General features: G+C 47.1%; 1 protein-coding gene across 9 annotated transcripts in view; it reads left to right on the top strand.

The window, feature by feature from the left end:
• Positions 1-17,764, top strand: part of LOC109890060 (calcium-activated potassium channel subunit alpha-1) — a 310,642-nt gene that overhangs the window by 98,602 nt on the left and 194,276 nt on the right. For all 9 annotated transcript variants that reach the window (XM_031823765.1, XM_031823764.1, XM_031823766.1 and 6 more), the window contains exon 2: positions 5,205-5,375. In XM_031823765.1, the coding sequence (XP_031679625.1) occupies positions 5,205-5,375 (171 nt within the window). The remainder of the gene's footprint in view (positions 1-5,204; positions 5,376-17,764) is intronic.

Raw genomic sequence — 17,764 nt, 5'->3', positions numbered from 1 at the left:
CACCTAATGGAGCTGGACAGTACATGTACACCTAATGGAGCTGGACAGTACACCTATTGGAGCTGGACAGTACAGCACACCTAACGGAGCTGGACAGTACAGTACACCTAATGGAGCTGGACAGTACATGTACACCTAATGGAGCTGGACAGTACATGTACACCTAATGGAGCTGGACAGTACATGTACACTAATGGAGCTGGACAGTACATGTACACCTAATGGAGCTGTACAGTACACCTATTGGAGCTGGACAGTACAGTACACCTAATGGAGCTGGACAGTACATGTACACCTAATGGAGCTGAACAGTACAGTACACCTAATGGAGCTGGACAGTACAGTACACCTAATGGAGCTGGACAGTACATGTACACCTAATGGAGCTGGACAGTACACCTAATGGAGCTGGACAGTACACCTAATGGAGCTGGACAGTACACGTACACCTAATGGAGCTGGACAGTACACCTAATGGAGCTGGACAGTACATGTACACCTAATGGAGCTGGACAGTACATGTACACCTAATGGAGCTGGACAGTACATGTACATCTAGTGGAGCTGGACAGTACATGTACACCTAATGGAGCTGGACAGTACACCTAATGGAGCTGGACAGTACACCTAATGGAGCTGGACAGTACACTCACACCTAATGGAGCTGGACAGTACACCTAATGGAGCTGGACAGTACATGTACACCTAATGGAGCTGGACAGTACATGTACACCTAATGGAGCTGGACAGTACACCTAATGGAGTTGGACAGTACACCTTATGGAGCTGTACAGTACACCTATTGGAGCTGTACAGTACAGTACACCTAATGGAGCTGGACAGTACATGTACACCTAATGGAGCTGAACAGTACAGTACACCTAATGGAGCTGGACAGTACATGTACACCTAATGGAGTTGGACAGTACAGTACACCTAATGGAGCTGGACAGTACATGTACACCTAATGGAGCTGGACAGTACACCTAATGGAGCTGGACAGTACATGTACACCTATGGAGCTGGACAGTACAGTACAACCTAATGGAGCTGGACAGTACATGTACACCTAATGGAGCTGGACAGTACATGTACACCTAATGGAGCTGGACAGTACACCTAATGGAGTTGGACAGTACACCTAATGGAGCTGTACAGTACACCTATTGGAGCTGGACAGTACATGTACACTAATGGAGCTGGAGAGTACACCTATTGGAGCTGGACAGTACAGTAAACCTATTGGAGCTGGACAGTACATGTACACTAATGGAGCTGTACAGTACACCTAATGGAGCTGGACAATACAGTAAACCTATTGGAGCTGGACAGTACATGTACACTAATGGAGCTGGACAGTACATGTACACCTAATGGAGCTGGACAGTACAGTACACCTAATGGAGCTGGACAGTACACCTAATGGAGCTGGACAGTACACGTACACCTAATGGAGCTGGACAGTACACCTAATGGAGCTGGACAGTACATGTACACCTAATGGAGCTGGACAGTACACCTATTGGAGCTGGACAGTACAGTACACCTAATGGAGCTGGACAGTACATGTACACCTAATGGAGCTGAACAGTACAGTACACCTAATGGAGCTGGACAGTACATGTACACCTAATGGAGTTGGACAGTACAGTACACCTAATGGAGCTGGACAGTACATGTACACCAAATGGAGCTGGACAGTACATGTACACCTAATGGAGCTGGACAGTACAGTACACCTAATGGAGCTGGACAGTACATGTACACCTAATGGAGCTGGACAGTACATGTACACCTAATGGAGCTGGACAGTACACCTAATGGAGTTGGACAGTACACCTAATGGAGCTGTACAGTACACCTATTGGAGCTGGACAGTACATGTACACTAATGGAGCTGGAGAGTACACCTATTGGAGCTGGACAGTACAGTAAACCTATTGGAGCTGGACAGTACATGTACACTAATGGAGCTGTACAGTACACCTATTGGAGCTGGACAGTACAGTAAACCTATTGGAGCTGGACAGTACATGTACACTAATGGAGCTGGAAAGTACATGTACACCTAATGGAGCTGTACAGTACATGTACACCTAATGGAGCTGTACAGTACACCTATTGGAGCTGGACAGTACAGCACACCTAACGGAGCTGGACAGTACAGTACACCTAATGGAGCTGGACAGTACATGTACACCTAATGGAGCTGAACAGTACAGTACACCTAATGGAGCTGGACAGTACAGTACACCTAATGGAGCTGGACAGTACAGTACACCTAATGGAGCTGGACAGTACATGTACACCTAATGGAGCTGGACAGTACATGTACACCTAATGGAGCTGGACAGTACATGTACACCTAATGGAGCTGGACAGTACACCTAATGGAGCTGGACAGTACACGTACCCCTAATGGAGGTGGACAGTACAGTACACCTAATGGAGCTGGACAGTACACTTAATGGAACTGGACAGTACACCTAATGGAGCTGGACAGTACACATACACCTAATGGAGCTGGACAGTACACCTAATGGAGCTGGACAGTACATGTACACCTAATGGAGCTGGACAGTACATGTACACCTAATGGAGCTGGACAGTACAGTACACCTAATGGAGCTGGACAGTACACCTAATGGAGCTGGACAGTACACGTACACCTAATGGAGCTGGACAGTACACCTAATGGAGCTGGACAGTACATGTACACTAATGGAGCTGGACAGTACATGTACACCTAATGGAGCTGGACAGTACAGTACACCTAATGGAGCTGGACAGTACACCTAATGGAGCTGGACAGTACACGTACACCTAATGGAGCTGGACAGTACACCTAATGGAGCTGGACAGTACATGTACACCTAATGGAGCTGGACAGTACACCTATTGGAGCTGGACAGTACAGTACACCTAATGGAGCTGGACAGTACATGTACACCTAATGGAGCTGAACAGTACAGTACACCTAATGGAGCTGGACAGTACATGTACACCTAATGGAGTTGGACAGTACAGTACACCTAATGGAGCTGGACAGTACATGTACACCAAATGGAGCTGGACAGTACATGTACACCTAATGGAGCTGGACAGTACAGTACACCTAATGGAGCTGGACAGTACATGTACACCTAATGGAGCTGGACAGTACATGTACACCTAATGGAGCTGGACAGTACACCTAATGGAGTTGGACAGTACACCTAATGGAGCTGTACAGTACACCTATTGGAGCTGGACAGTACATGTACACTAATGGAGCTGGAGAGTACACCTATTGGAGCTGGACAGTACAGTAAACCTATTGGAGCTGGACAGTACATGTACACTAATGGAGCTGTACAGTACACCTATTGGAGCTGGACAGTACAGTAAACCTATTGGAGCTGGACAGTACATGTACACTAATGGAGCTGGACAGTACATGTACACCTAATGGAGCTGTACAGTACATGTACACCTAATGGAGCTGTACAGTACACCTATTGGAGCTGGACAGTACAGCACACCTAACGGAGCTGGACAGTACAGTACACCTAATGGAGCTGGACAGTACATGTACACCTAATGGAGCTGAACAGTACAGTACACCTAATGGAGCTGGACAGTACAGTACACCTAATGGAGCTGGACAGTACAGTACACCTAATGGAGCTGGACAGTACATGTACACCTAATGGAGCTGGACAGTACATGTACACCTAATGGAGCTGGACAGTACATGTACACCTAATGGAGCTGGACAGTACACCTAATGGAGCTGGACAGTACACGTACCCCTAATGGAGCTGGACAGTACAGTACACCTAATGGAGCTGGACAGTACACTTAATGGAACTGGACAGTACACCTAATGGAGCTGGACAGTACACATACACCTAATGGAGCTGGACAGTACACCTAATGGAGCTGGACAGTACATGTACACCTAATGGAGCTGGACAGTACATGTACACCTAATGGAGCTGGATAGTACATGTACACCTAATGGAGCTGGACAGTACATGCACACTAATGGAGCTGGACAGCACATGTACACCTAGTGGAGCTGGACAGTACATGTACACCTAATGGAGCTGGACAGTACACGTACACCTAATGGAGCTGGACAGTACAGTACACCTAATGGAGCTGGACAGTACAGTACAACTAATGGAACTGGACAGTACATGTACACCTAATGGAGCTGTACAGTACACCTATTGGAGCTGGACAGTACAGTACACCTAATGGAGCTGGACAGTACAGTACACCTAATGGAGCTGAACAGTACACCTAATTGAGCTGGACAGTACAGTGCACCTAATGGAGTTGGACAGTACAGTACACCTAATGGAGCTGGACAGTACACCTAATGGAGCTGGACAGTACACCTAATGGAGTTGGACAGTACATCTAATGGAGCTGGACAATACAGTACACCTAATGGAGCTGGACAGTACACCTAATTGAGCTGAACAGTACACCTAATTGAGCTGGACAGTACACCTAATGGAGTTGGACAGTACAGTACACCTAATGGAGCTGGACAGTACACCTAATGGAGCTGGACAGTACACCTAATGGAGTTGGACAGTACATCTAATGGAGCTGGACAATACAGTACACCTAATGGAGCTGGACAGTACACCTAATTGAGCTGAACAGTACACCTAATTGAGCTGGACAGTACACCTAATGGAGTTGGACAGTACAGTACACCTAATGGAGCTGAACAGTACACCTAATTGAGCTGGACAGTACACCTAATTGAGCTGGACAGTACATCTAATGGAGCTGAACAGTACAGTACATCTAATGGAGCTGGACAGTACATGTACACATAATGGAGCTGGACAGTACATCTAATGGAGCTGGACAGTACAGTAAACCTAATGAAGCTGGACAGTACCCTAATGGAGCTGGACAGTACATGTACCTCCAAGCCCACTCTCCTCTCAGGGACATGGTGCTAGATGATCTGGTAGAATATTGCAGATATAAATATAACATATAGAACAACTGACATGATATTTCTATGTGAAATAATATCTGTTTGATCAACAAAATGTTAATGCAGTCTCTCTCTCTCTCTCTCTCTCTCTCTCTCTCTCTCTACCCCCCCCTCTCTCCACCCCCCCCCCTCTCTCGTTCTCCACCCCACCTCTCCCTCTCGCTCTCCCCCCCACCTCTCTCTCCCCCTTTTGTTCCAGGAGGCCCAGAAGGTAAATAACCCTGCTAACAGTCAGGCAGCAGACGGTACAGCTAAGGGTCCTGATGAGAAGGACGAAGTGGTCCCTGCCAGCGAGGTGGGCTGGATGACCTCCGTTAAGGACTGGGCCGGGGTCATGATATCAGCACAGACACTCACCGGCAGAGTCCTGGTACGTACGTGTGTGTGTGGGGTTGGTGGATACACCCCGGAAGAGTCCTATGATTCTAAGGAAGTTATTCTCGGTTCTGGTGTATTTCTATAACTCATTATGTTGTCATCCAGAGTCACATGCATTTATTTTCCAAGCTATAACACAATGTATTACAATACAGCAGGATTTTAAAAAACCAAAGAGTTTGGGCTGCTTCGTGTTTTCATTTTTGCCATGGAAATATTGAGATTCTGGTATCACAACAGACCTAGCATTTGGGTTGTTGTACTCAGTCCTGTTGGTTCTAGCTGGTTTTGGTCTAGTCCAGTCCTGTGGTTCTAGCTGGTTTTGGCCTAGTTCAGTCCTGTGGTTCTAGCTGGTTTTGGTCTAGTCCAGTCCTGTTGGTTCTCGCTGGTTTTGGTTTTGTCCAGTCCTGTTGGTTCTAGCTGGTTTTGGTCTAGTCCAGTCCTGTTGGTTCTAGCTGGTTTTGCTTTTGTCCAGTCCTGCTGGTTCTAGCTGGTTTTGGTCTCATTCAGTCCTGTTGGTTCTAGCTGGTTTTGGTCTAGTCCAGTCCTGTTGGTTCTCGCTGGTTTTGGTTTTGCCCAGTCCTGTCCTGTGGTTTTAGCTGGTTTTGGTTTGGTCCAGTCCTGTGGTTCTAGCTGGTTTAGGTTTTGTCCAGTCCTGTTGGTTCTAGCTGGTTTTGGTTTTGTCCAGTCCTGTTGGTTCTAGCTGGTTTTGGTCTCGTGCAGTCCTGTTGGTTCTCGCTGGTTTTGGTCTCGTTCAGTCCTGTTGGTTCTAGCTGGTTTTGGTTTTGTCCAGTCCTGTTGGTTCTAGCTGGTTTTGGTTTTGTCCAGTCCTGTTGGTTCTAGCTGGTTTTGGTCTAGTCCAGTCCTGGTGGTTCTAGCTGGTTTTGATATAGTCCTGCTTGTTCTACATGGTACACAGGGGGTTGCAGAGCGAGGAGAGGAAGAATGAGAGGGAGAATGAGAGAGGAGGAGAGGAGAGGGAGAAGGAGAGAGGAGGAGAGGGAGAATGAGAGAGGAGGAGAGGGAGAATGAGAGAGGAGGAGGGGGAGAATGAGAGAGGAGGAGAGGGAGAATGAGAGAGAGGAGGAGAGGGAGAATGAGAGAGAGGAGGAGAGGGAGAATGAGAGAGGAGGAGAGGGAGAATGAGAGAGAGGAGGAGAATGAGAGAGGAGGAGAGGGAGAATGAGAGAGAGGAGGAGAGGGAGAATGAGAGAGAGGAGGAGAGGGAGAATGAGAGAGGAGGAGAGGGAGAATGAGAGAGGAGGAGAGGGAGAATGAGAGAGGAGGAGAGGGAGAATAGAGAGGAGGAGGGAGAATGAGGAGGGGAGAATGAGGAGGAGAGGGAGAATGAGAGAGGGGGAGAGGGAGAATGAGAGAGGAGGAGAGGGAGAATGAGAGAGGGAGGAGAGGAGAGGGAGAATGAGAGAGGAGGAGAGTGCTTCTACATCTGCATTGCTTGCTATTTGGGGGTTTTAGGCTGGGTTTCTGTACAGCACTTTGAGATATCAGCTGATGTAAGAAGGGCTATATAAATACATTTGATTTGAGAGGGCGAATGAGTGAGGAGGAGAGGGAGAATGAGTGAGGAGGAGCAGGAGAATGAGTGAGAGGAGAATAAGAGAGGAGGTGAGGGAGAATGAGTGAGGAGGAGAATAAGAGAGGAGGAGAGGGAGAATGAACGAGGAGGAGATGTAGAATGAGAGGGAGGATGAGTAAGGAGGAGAATAAGAGAGGAGGAGAGGGAGAATGAGTGAGAAGGAGAATAAGAGAGGAGAGGGAGGTTGATTGAGGAGGAGAATAAGAGAGGAGGAGAGGGAGAATGAGTGAGAAGGAGAGGGAGGTTGATTGAGGAGGAGAATAAGAGAGGATGGAGAGGGAGAATGAGTGAGGAGGAGAATGAGTGAGGAGGAGAATGAGTGAGGAGGATAATGAGGGAGGAGGAGAATGAGTGAGGAGGATAATGAGGGAGGAGGAGAATGAGTGAGAAGGAGAGGGAGTATGAGTGAGAAGGAGAGGGAGGTTGATTGAGGAGGAGAATAAGAGAGGAGGAGAATAAGAGAGGAGGAGAATAAGAGAGGAGGAGCGGGAGAATGAGTGAGGAGGAGAGGGAGAATGAGTGAGGAGGAGAGGGAGAATGAGTGAGGAGGAGAGGGGAGAATGAGTGAGGAGGAGAGGGAGAATGAGTGAGGAGGAGAGGGAGAATGAGTGAGGAGGAGAGGGAGAAATGAGTGAGGAGGAGAGGGAGAATGAGTGAGGAGGAGAGGGAGAATGAGTGAGGAGGAGAGGGAGAATGAGTGAGGAGGAGAGGGAAGAATGAGTGAGGAGGAGAGGGGAGAATTGAGTGAGGAGGAGAGGGAGACAGCAGTGAGGCGGAGAGGGAGAACTGAGTGCCGGAGGAGGGAGATGAGAGAGGAGGGGGGCGAATGAGTGAGGAGGAGAGGGAGATGAGTGCGTGAGGAGACGGAGAATAAGAGAGGAGGAGGGGAGAATGAGTGAGGAGGAGAGGGAGAATGAGTGGGGAGGAGAGGGAGAATAAGAAGAGGAGGAGAGGGAGAATGAGTGAGGAGGAGACTAAGAGAGGAGAGGTAGAATGAGAGGTGGAGGATGAGTGAGGAGGAGAGGGAGAATGAGTGAGGAGGAGAGGAGAACTGAGTGAGGAGGAGAGGGAGAATGAGTGAGGAGGAAATGAGAGGAGGCAGAATGAGTGAGGAGGAGTAGAGGTAGTCAGAAAAAGAAGGGATGGCGTGAGGTGGTATGAAAGAGAGGAGGGGAGCGGGGTAATGGGGAAAGAGAGAGGAGGAGAAGGTGAAAAGAGAGAGGAGAAGGAGAAAGAGAGGGACAAAGAGAGGAGGAGAGGGAGAAAGAGAGGAGGAGAGGGAGAAAGAGAGGGAGGAGAGGAGAAAGAGAGGAGGAGAGGGAAAACGAGAGAGGATGAGAGGGAAAAAGAGAGGAGGAGAGGGAAAAAGAGAGGAGGAGAGGGAAAAGAGAGGAGGAGAGGGAAAAGAGGAGGAAGAGAGGGAAAAAGAGAGTAGGAGAGGGAAAACGAGAGGAGGAGAGGGAAAAAGAGAGGAGAGGAATGAAAAAGAGAGGAGGAGAGGGAAATAGAGAGGAAGAGAGGGAAAAAGACGAGGAGGAGAGGGAAAAGAGAGGAGGAGAGAGGGAAAAGAGAGGAGGAGAGGGAGAAGAGAGGAGGAGAGGGAAATAGAGAGGAGGAGAGGGAAAAAGAGAGGAGGAGAGGGAAAAAGAGAGGAGGAGATGGGAAAAGAGAGGAGGAGAGGGAGAAAGAGAGGAGGAGAGGGAAAACGAGAGGAGGAGAGGGAAAAAGAGAGGAGGAGAGGGAAAAAGAGGGAGGAGAGGGAGAAAGAGAGGAGGAGAGGGAAAAACGAGAGGAGGAGAGGGAAAAAAGAGAGGTAGAGAACGAAAAAGAGAGGAGGAGAGGGAGAAAGAGAGAGAGGAGAGGGAAATAGAGAGGAAGAGAGGGAAAAAGAGAGGAGGAGAGGGAAAAAGAGAGGAGGAGAGGGAGAAAGAGAGGAGGAGAGGGAAAACGAGAGGAGGAGAGGGAAAAAGAGAGGAGAGGAATGAAAAGAGAGGAGGAGAGGGAAAAAGAGAGGAGGAGAGGGAGAAAGAGAGGAGGAGAGGGAGAAAGAGAGGAGGAGAGGGAATAGAGAGGAGGAGAGGAAAAAGAGAGGAGGAGAGGGAAAAAGAGAGGAGGAGAGGGAGAAAGAGAGGAGGAGAGGGAAAAAGAGAGGAGGAGAGGGAAAAGAGAGGAGAGGAACGAAAAAAGAGAGGAGGAGAGGGAAATAGAGAGGAAGAGAGGGAAAAGAGAGGAGGAGAGGGAAAAAGAGAGGAGGAGATGGAAAAAGAGAGGAGGAGAGGGAGAAAGAGAGGAGGAGAGGGAAAACGAGAGGAGGAGAGGGAAAAAGAGAGGAGGAGAGGGAAAAAGAGAGGAGGATAGGGAGAAAGAGAGGAGGAGAGGGAAATAGAGAGGAAGAGAGGGAAAAAGAGAGGAGGAGAGGGAAAAAGAGAGGAGGAGAGGGAGAAAGAGAGGAGGAGAGGGAAAACGAGAGGAGGAGAGGGGAAAAGAGAGGAGAGGAACGAAAAAGAGAGGAGGAGAGGGAAATAGAGAGGAAGAGAGGGAAAAAGAGAGGAGGTGAGGGAGAATGAGTGAGGAGGAGAATAAGAGAGGAGGAGAGGGAGAATGAACGAGGAGGAGATGTAGAATGAGAGGGAGGATGAGTAAGGAGGAGAATAAGAGAGGAGGAGAGGGAGAATGAGTGAGAAGGAGAATAAGAGAGGAGGTGAGGGAGAATGAGTGAGGAGGAGAATAAGAGAGGAGGAGAGGGAGAATGAGTGAGAAGGAGAGGGAGGTTGATTGAGGAGGAGAATAAGAGAGGAGGAGAGGGAGAATGAGTGAGGAGGAGAATGAGTGAGGAGGAGAATGAGTGAGGAGGATAATGAGGGAGGAGGAGAATGAGTGAGGAGGATAATGAGGGAGGAGGAGAATGAGTGAGAAGGAGAGGGAGTATGAGTGAGAAGGAGGAGGGAGGTTGATTGAGGAGGAAAAAAGAAAGAGAGGAGGAGAAATAAGAGAGGAGGAGAAATAGCAGAGGAGGGGAGCGGGAGAATGAGTGAGGAGGAGAGGGAGAATGAGTGAGGAGGAGAGGGAGAATGAGTGAGGAGGAGAGGGAGAATGAGTGAGGAGGAGAGGGAGAATGAGTGAGGAGGAGAGGGAGAATGAGTGAGGAGGAGAGGGAGAATGAGTGAGGAGGAGAGGGAGAATGAGTGAGGNGAGGAGGAGAGGGAAATAGAGAGGAAGAGAGGGAAAAAGAGAGGAGGAGAGGGAAAAAGAGGGAGGAGAGGAGCGAGAAAGAGAGGAGGAGAGGGACAAACGAGAGGAGGAGAGGGAAAAAGAGAGGAGAGGAACGAAAAAGAGAGGAGGAGAGGAAATAGAGAGGAAGAGAGGGAAAAAAGAGAGGAGGAGAGTGAGAAAGAGAGGAGGAGAGGAGAGAGGAAAAAAGAGAGGAGAGGAACGAACAAGAGAGGAGGAGAGGGAAATAGAGAGGAAGAGAGGGAAAAAGAGAGGAGGAGAGGGAAAAAGAGAGGAGGAGAGAGGAGAAGAAGAGAGGAAGAGAGGAGAAAGAGAGGAGGAGAGGGAAAAAGAGAGGAGGAGAGGAAAAAAGAGAGGAGGAGAGGGAGAAGCGAAAGCGAAGGAGAGGAACGAAAAGAGAGGAGGGAGAGGGAAATAGAGAGGAAGAGAGGGAAAAAGAGAGGAGGATAGGGAAAAAGAGAGGAGGAGAGGGAAAACGAGAGGAGGAGAGGGAGAAAGAAGAGAGAGGAGGAAAGGGAAAAGAGAGAGGAGAGGGGTAGGAGAAGTAGAGGAGAAGGGTAGGAAAAGAGAGGAGGAGAGAGAGAAAGGGGAAGGGAGATGAGAGGAGGGCGAGGACGGACAGAGAGGAGAAGAGGAGAGTCCCCTGGTCTGTCTGCTGCAGTGTATTGTGGTTATAGGCTGATGATAAATGTGTCTGGGCAGGGCTGGAGTAAAGCATCTGGACTCACACCATGAGCTTAAAACCAGACGGAGGAAACCCTACATTTTACAAAGGGAGGAAACGTATATTTTCATTTTGTAGAAGCAGAATGTTTTCTTTTTAGAAATATTGATACACATAGAGACATAACATTAATACAATCCTGATTAAAATGCATTATAAGCCTCATATATGTATTTAAAAAGTTTAAGTAAAGTGTTACCAAAATGTCTTACTTTTCTTATGTTAGAGATGATTTAGGTGTTTCATAGACAGCTGGTGTTTGGGAACTGAATAAATAGGAAACTCTTGAGTGTTGACCAAACAAACAAACAAAGCTATAAGCTGCCAACCCTAAAGTGTCGTAGTTAATATTTGGTGATATGAGAGTTCTTCACGCCTACTTAGAATATGAGAGTCTCAGATACAAGGCTTTCATCACCTTGGAAACAAACTCCTGAACGGGAGCTGTCAATTTACTAAACAAGTTCAACTTTCATCACGTTCTGTTAGCTGTTCTCCGCTGGCGTGGACACATCTCCCCTCATTATCCTTTTTCTCTATGTAGGGGGAGCCTAAAAATCATCTCGCAATTTTTTTTTTCAAACTTATGGGTGATTCATGGTATGCACTACATGACCAAAAGTATGTGGACACCTGCTCATCGAACATCTCATTCCAATTTCATGGTCCCACCTTTGCTTCTATTCAGACTTCACTCTTCTGGAAGACTTTCCACTAGATGTTGGAACATTGCCGCGGGGACTTGCTTCCATTCAGTCACAAGAGCATTAGTGAGGTTGGGTACTGATGTTGGGCGATTAGGCCTGGCTCGCAGTCTGCGTTCCAATTCATCCCAAAGGTGTTCGATTGGGTTTAGGTCAGGGCTCTGTGCAGGCCAGTCAAGGTCTTCCACATCTATCTTGACAAACCAGTTCTGTATGGACCTCGATTTGTGCATGGGGGCATTGTCATGCTGAAACAGGAAAGGTCCTTCCGCAAACTGTTGCCACAAAGTTGGAAGCAGAGAATCGTCGAGAATGTCATTGTATGCTGTAGCGTTAAGATTTCGCTTCACTGGAACTAAGGGGCCCAAACCATGAAAAACAGCCCCAGACCATTATTCCTCCTCACTATGCATTCCTGGAATCCCCCAAATCCACATTCATCTGTCAGACTGCCAGATAGTCAAGCAAAATTCATCACTCCAGAGAACGAGTTTCCACTGCTCCACAGACCAATGGCGGCGAGCTTTACACGACTCCAACCGATGCTTGGCATTGCGCATGGTGATCTTTGGCATTTGGGCGACTGCTCGGCCATGGAAACCCATTTCATGATGCTCTGAATGAACAGTTCTTGTACTGACGTTGCTTCCAGAGGTAGTTTAGAACTCGGTAATGTGTGTTGCAACCGAGGACAGGCGATTTTTACGTGCTATGCACTTCAGCACTCGGCGGTCCCAGCTGAGCCGTTGTTGCTCTTCGACGTTTCCACTTCACAATAACAGCACTTACAGTTCACTGGGGCAGCTCTCAGAAATTTGACGTACTGACTTGTTGGAAAGGTGGCATCCTATGATGGTGCCACATTGAAAGTCACTGAGCTCTTAAGGCCATTCTCCTGCCGATGTTTGTCTATGGTCTCATAAACAATCTCTCAACCACAAGCCCACGTGCTAGTGAGTAGCCAACTCATCTTAATATTTAAAGCCTAGCCGACTTGGATCTATTTGCTTGCTAACAAGGTAGAACAGTTGAGCTGTTATGAATAGACCCTCCTGCCCGTCTCCACCTGTTTGAACAACAGCCTGTTCACTTTGTTTAGGTGTTGATAAGAAGATGCTTACTTCTCAGAATGAGAATGAGTTGATAATTATCGATATAAATGCATAGTTTTATTCTCGTTGCACATTTATAGAATACTGATTAGTCAGCTGGCACATAACAGTCTGTGGCTAAAATGCTGCTAGTGGTACGTGGTATTATAAAACACAGACTAGACAGCTAGTATAACAGTCTGCTAGTGGTACGTGGTATTATAAAACACAGACTAGACAGCTAGTGTAACAGTCTGCTAGTGGTACGTGGTATTATGAAACACAGACTAGACAGCTAGTATAACAGTCTGCTAGAGGTACGTGGTATTATAAAACACAGACTAGACAGCTAGTATAATAGTCTGCTAGAGGTATGTGGTATTATAAAACACAGACTAGACAGCTAGTATAACAGTCTGCTAGAGGTACGTGGTATTATAAAACACAGACTAGACAGCTAGTATAACAGTCTGCTAGCGGTATGTTGATTCGCAATGCCGCGCCCGTCAGAAACTGAGCATACATTTTCCACAATCAATGCCATTAATACTCTCGTATTAGTAGGGTCTGCTCTGTTCTACGTTTTGGGAGTTGAGACATAAACTCAGCAAAAAAAGAAACGTCCTCTCACTGTCAACTGCGTTTCTTTTCAACAAACTTAACATGTGTAAATATTAGTATGAACATAACAAGACTCAGCAACTACGACATAAACTGAACAAGTTCCACAGACATGTGACTAACAGAAATGGAATAATGTGTCTCTGAACAAAGTGGGGGTCAAAATCAAAAGTAACAGTCAGTATCTGGTGTGAAGTCAGTAGAAAGGCCTCTTTAGTGTCCTAAGTTTTCATAACTGTGATCTTAATTGCCTCCACAGGTGCATGTTCATGAATTGTTTATGGTTCATTGAACAAGCATGGGAAACAGTGTTTAAACCCTTTACAATGAAGATCTGTGGATTTTTACGAATTATTTACGAATTATCTTTGAAAGACAGGGTCCTGAAAATGAGACGGTTATTTTCTTGCTGAGTTTATAAAGGGTATCATTGTAAAGGTTATGTTCTCGTCTATTACAGTCAAATCAGTTCAAAGTATTTGACCCATTCTGTTGGACCAAACCTCAAATGCAAATAGCGAATTTAAAGTGCTTGTTGTCAGAGAGGAAGAAGTTATCTCTCGTTGTTATTGTTGTGAGTGGCAGGGGGAGGGGGCACAGTGCACACAGCACAGAAGGAATGAAGGAGAAGAAACCAAAAAGAGACAAAACGCTCATAAAAACAAACAAATAAAAACCTCCGTTGTTGCAATACAGGCATTGGGAACATCGTGCTAAAACAACCTTGAATTCATGGAATTTCTTGAATATATGGCCCGGCCCCACAAACACACACAGCCTACCCAAATGATGTGTATGATATTGAGGAGAAATGAAACAGAGGACTGTAGCGAGCAGTTAGTCTGCATAGAAATATCTCCGTACAACATCTACTGTGACTGTCTGCTGACTGACACTGACATGATGTGCACGGGACTGCACTCTAAACAGTTCATTGTTTCTGTAGGTGAATGATTGTGTGTGTGTATGTGAACGATTGTATGTGTGCACGATTCAAGTGTCTGTACACATATTGACAGTGTGAGTATGCCTACGTGTGAGTGTGTGTGTGTGTGTGTGTGTGTGTGTGTGTGGGGGCGGTGTTGTGGGACTCTTACCCTGCATTAGGCCTATGCTGCGGCTCCAAGCGGCAAAGAGCATCTGTGTACACGGAACCTGTTGCTGTGATACCATAGCAACTGCAGTGTAGCCTCACTCAATCATCTGATCTGTGAAGGAGAGGAATAACACACACACAGACTGTGTCAGAGAACTGAGAATTAGAGTTGTTGTTTGTCATGTGATGGTGTTTCAATAGTTAAGGTCTTGTGTGATGGTGTTTCAGTAGTTAAGGTCTTGTGTGATGGTGTTTCAGTAGTTAAGGTCTTGTGTGATGGTGTTTCAGTAGTTAAGGTCTTGTGTGATGGTGTTTCAGTAGTTAAGGTCTTGTGTGATGATGTTTCAGTAGTTAAGGTCTTGTGTGATGATGTTTCAGTAGTTAAGGTCTTGTGTGATGGTGTTTCAGTAGTTAAGGTCTTGTGTGATGGTGTTTCAGTAGTTAAGGTCTTGTGTGATGGTGTGTCAGTAGTTAAGGTCTTGTGTGATGGTGTTTCAGTAGTTAAGGATGGCAGTGTGTTTTCAGATGCAGTGTGTTTTCAGATGGCAGTGTGTTTTTAGATGCAGTGTGTTTTCAGATGCAGTGTGTTTTCAGATGGCAGTGTGTTTTCATATGGCAGTGTGTTTTTAGATGCAGTGTGTTTTCAGATGCAGTGTGTTTTCAGATGGCAGTGTGTTTTTAGATGCAGTGTGTTTTTAGATGCAGTGTGTTTTTAGATGCAGTGTGTTTTCAGATGGCAGTGTGTTTTTAGATGCAGTGTGTTTTCAGATGCAGTGTGTTTTCAGATGGCAGTGTGTTTTCAGATGGCAGTGTGTTTTTAGATGCAGTGTGTTTTCAGATGCAGTGTGTTTTCAGATGGCAGTGTGTTTTTAGATGCAGTGTGTTTTAGATGCAGTGTGTTTTTAGATGCAGTGTGTTTTTAGATGCAGTGTGTTTTCAGATGTCAGTGTGTTTTCAGATGCAGTGTGTTTTCAGATGGCAGTGTGTTTTCAGATGCAGTGTGTTTTCAGATGGCAGTGTGTTTTCAGATGGCAGTGTGTTTTTAGATGCAGTGTGTTTTCAGATGCAGTGTGTTTTCAGATGGCAGTGTGTTTTTAGATGCAGTGTGTTTTTAGATGCAGTGTGTTTTTAGATGCAGTGTGTTTTTAGATGCAGTGTGTTTTCAGATGGCAGTGTGTTTTCAGATGCAGTGTGTTTTCAGATGCAGTGTGTTTTCAGATGGCAGTGTGTTTTTAGATGCAGTGTGTTTTCAGATGGCAGTGTGTTTTCAGATGGCAGTGTGTTTTCAGATGGCAGTGTGTTTTTAGATGCAGTGTGTTTTCAGATGCAGTGCGTTTTCAGATGGCAGTGCGTTTTCAGATGGCAGTGTGTTTTTAGATGCAGTGTGTTTTCAGATGCAGTGTGTTTTCAGATGGCAGTGTGTTTTTAGATGCAGTGTGTTTTTAGATGCAGTGTGTTTTCAGATGGCAGTGTGTTTTTAGATGCAGTGTGTTTTCAGATGGCAGTGTGTTTTCAGATGGCAGTGTGTTTTCAGATGGCAGTGTGTTTTTAGATGCAGTGTGTTTTCAGATGGCAGTGTGTTTTCAGATGCAGTGTGTTTTCAGATGGCAGTGTGTTTTCAGATGGCAGTGTGTTTTTAGATGCAGTGTGTTTTTAGATGCAGTGTGTTTTCAGATGGCAGTGTGTTTTTAGATGCAGTGTGTTTTCAGATGGCAGTGTGTTTTTAGATGCAGTGTGTTTTCAGATGCAGTGTGTTTTCAGATGGCAGTGTGTTTTTAGATGCAGTGTGTTTTTAGATGCAGTGTGTTTTCAGATGGCAGTGTGTTTTTAGATGCAGTGTGTTTTCAGATGGCAGTGTGTTTTCAGATGGCAGTGTGTTTTTAGATGCAGTGTGTTTTCAGATGCAGTGTGTTTTCAGATGGCAGTGCGTTTTCAGATGGCAGTGTGTTTTTAGATGCAGTGTGTTTTTAGATGCAGTGTGTTTTCAGATGGCAGTGTGTTTTCAGATGCAGTGTGTTTTCAGATGCAGTGTGTTTTCAGATGGCAGTGTGTTTTCAGATGGCAGTGTGTTTTCAGATGGCAGTGTGTGAGTGTATTTTTCTTAATGGGAGCCAATACCCGAGTCACTGAAACCCATGACAGCTCATCACATGAATGTCATGGAAGCAGCAGAAACTAGGTGCAGACACACCTGTGTGTGTGAGTGAGTGAGTGAGATCACCCGACAGAGACAGAAGACATGGAAGCAATGGTTTTATGCTCAGGAAATTGTATTATTGGCAGAGAGCACCCCTTTCTCGCAACACACACACACATAGCTGTCCTCATTTTCCATCAGGTCCTTCTCACCTTGTGTGGAACATTAAGGGAATGGCAGTTATATTTATGTGTGTCTGTCTGTCACAACAACCAGGAGAAATAATAGATTCCATGTTATAATATGGCCCTCCTTTGTGACCCCTGTAGCTGTGCTTTGTGTGTGAGCCATCACCTTCATATTACAGCCGAATCAAATATTAACCAGTCTAGTCACCCAGGAGGGAAGGAGAAGACTGGGAGGGGAGAGGAGGGAACTGCGAGTGGAGGGAAGGAGAGGACTAGGAGGGAAGGGAAGGAGAGCACTAGGAGGGAAGGAGAGGACTGGAAGGGAAGGGAGGGAAGGAGAGGACTGGGAGGGAAGGGAAGGAGAGGACTGGGAGGGGAGGGAAGGAGAGGAGAGGGAGGGAAGGAGGGAACTGGAAGGGGAGGGAAGGAGAAGACATGGAGGGAAAGAGAGGACTGGGAGGGGAGGTGAGGACTGGGAGGGGAGAGAAGGAGGGAACTGCGAGCAGAGGAGGAGGACTAGGAGGGGAGGGAAGGAGAGGACTGGGAGGGGAGGGAAGGAGAGGACTGGGAGGGGAGGAAAGGAGAGGAGAGGAGAGGGAGGGAGGGAAGGAAGGAGAGGATGGGGAAGGGAGGAAAGGAGAGGACTGGGAGGGGAGGGAAGGGGAGGGAAGGGAAGGAGAAGACTGGGAGGGGAGGAGGGGAGGGAAAGAGGGGGCTGGGAGGGGAGGGAAGGAGAGGACTGGGAGGGGAGGGAAGGAGAGGAGAGGACTGGGAGCGGAGGGGAGGGAAGGAGAGGAGAGGACCGGGAGTGGAGGGAAGGAGAGAAGAGGACTGGGAGGGAAGGAGAGGAGAGGGAGGGGAGGGAAGGAGAGGAGAGGACGGAGAGCGGAGGGAAGGAGAGTACTAGGAGCGGAGGAGGGGAGGGAAAGAAGGGGCTGGGAGGGAAGGAGAGGACTGGGAAGGGAGGGAAGGAGAGCAGAGGACTGGGAGGG

Source organism: Oncorhynchus kisutch, linkage group LG4 (assembly GCF_002021735.2).
Source record: "Oncorhynchus kisutch isolate 150728-3 linkage group LG4, Okis_V2, whole genome shotgun sequence".
Classification (NCBI taxonomy): domain Eukaryota; kingdom Metazoa; phylum Chordata; class Actinopteri; order Salmoniformes; family Salmonidae; genus Oncorhynchus; species Oncorhynchus kisutch.
Note: the sequence above shows the minus strand (reverse complement) of the source record. Positions and strands in the feature narration are given on the sequence as shown.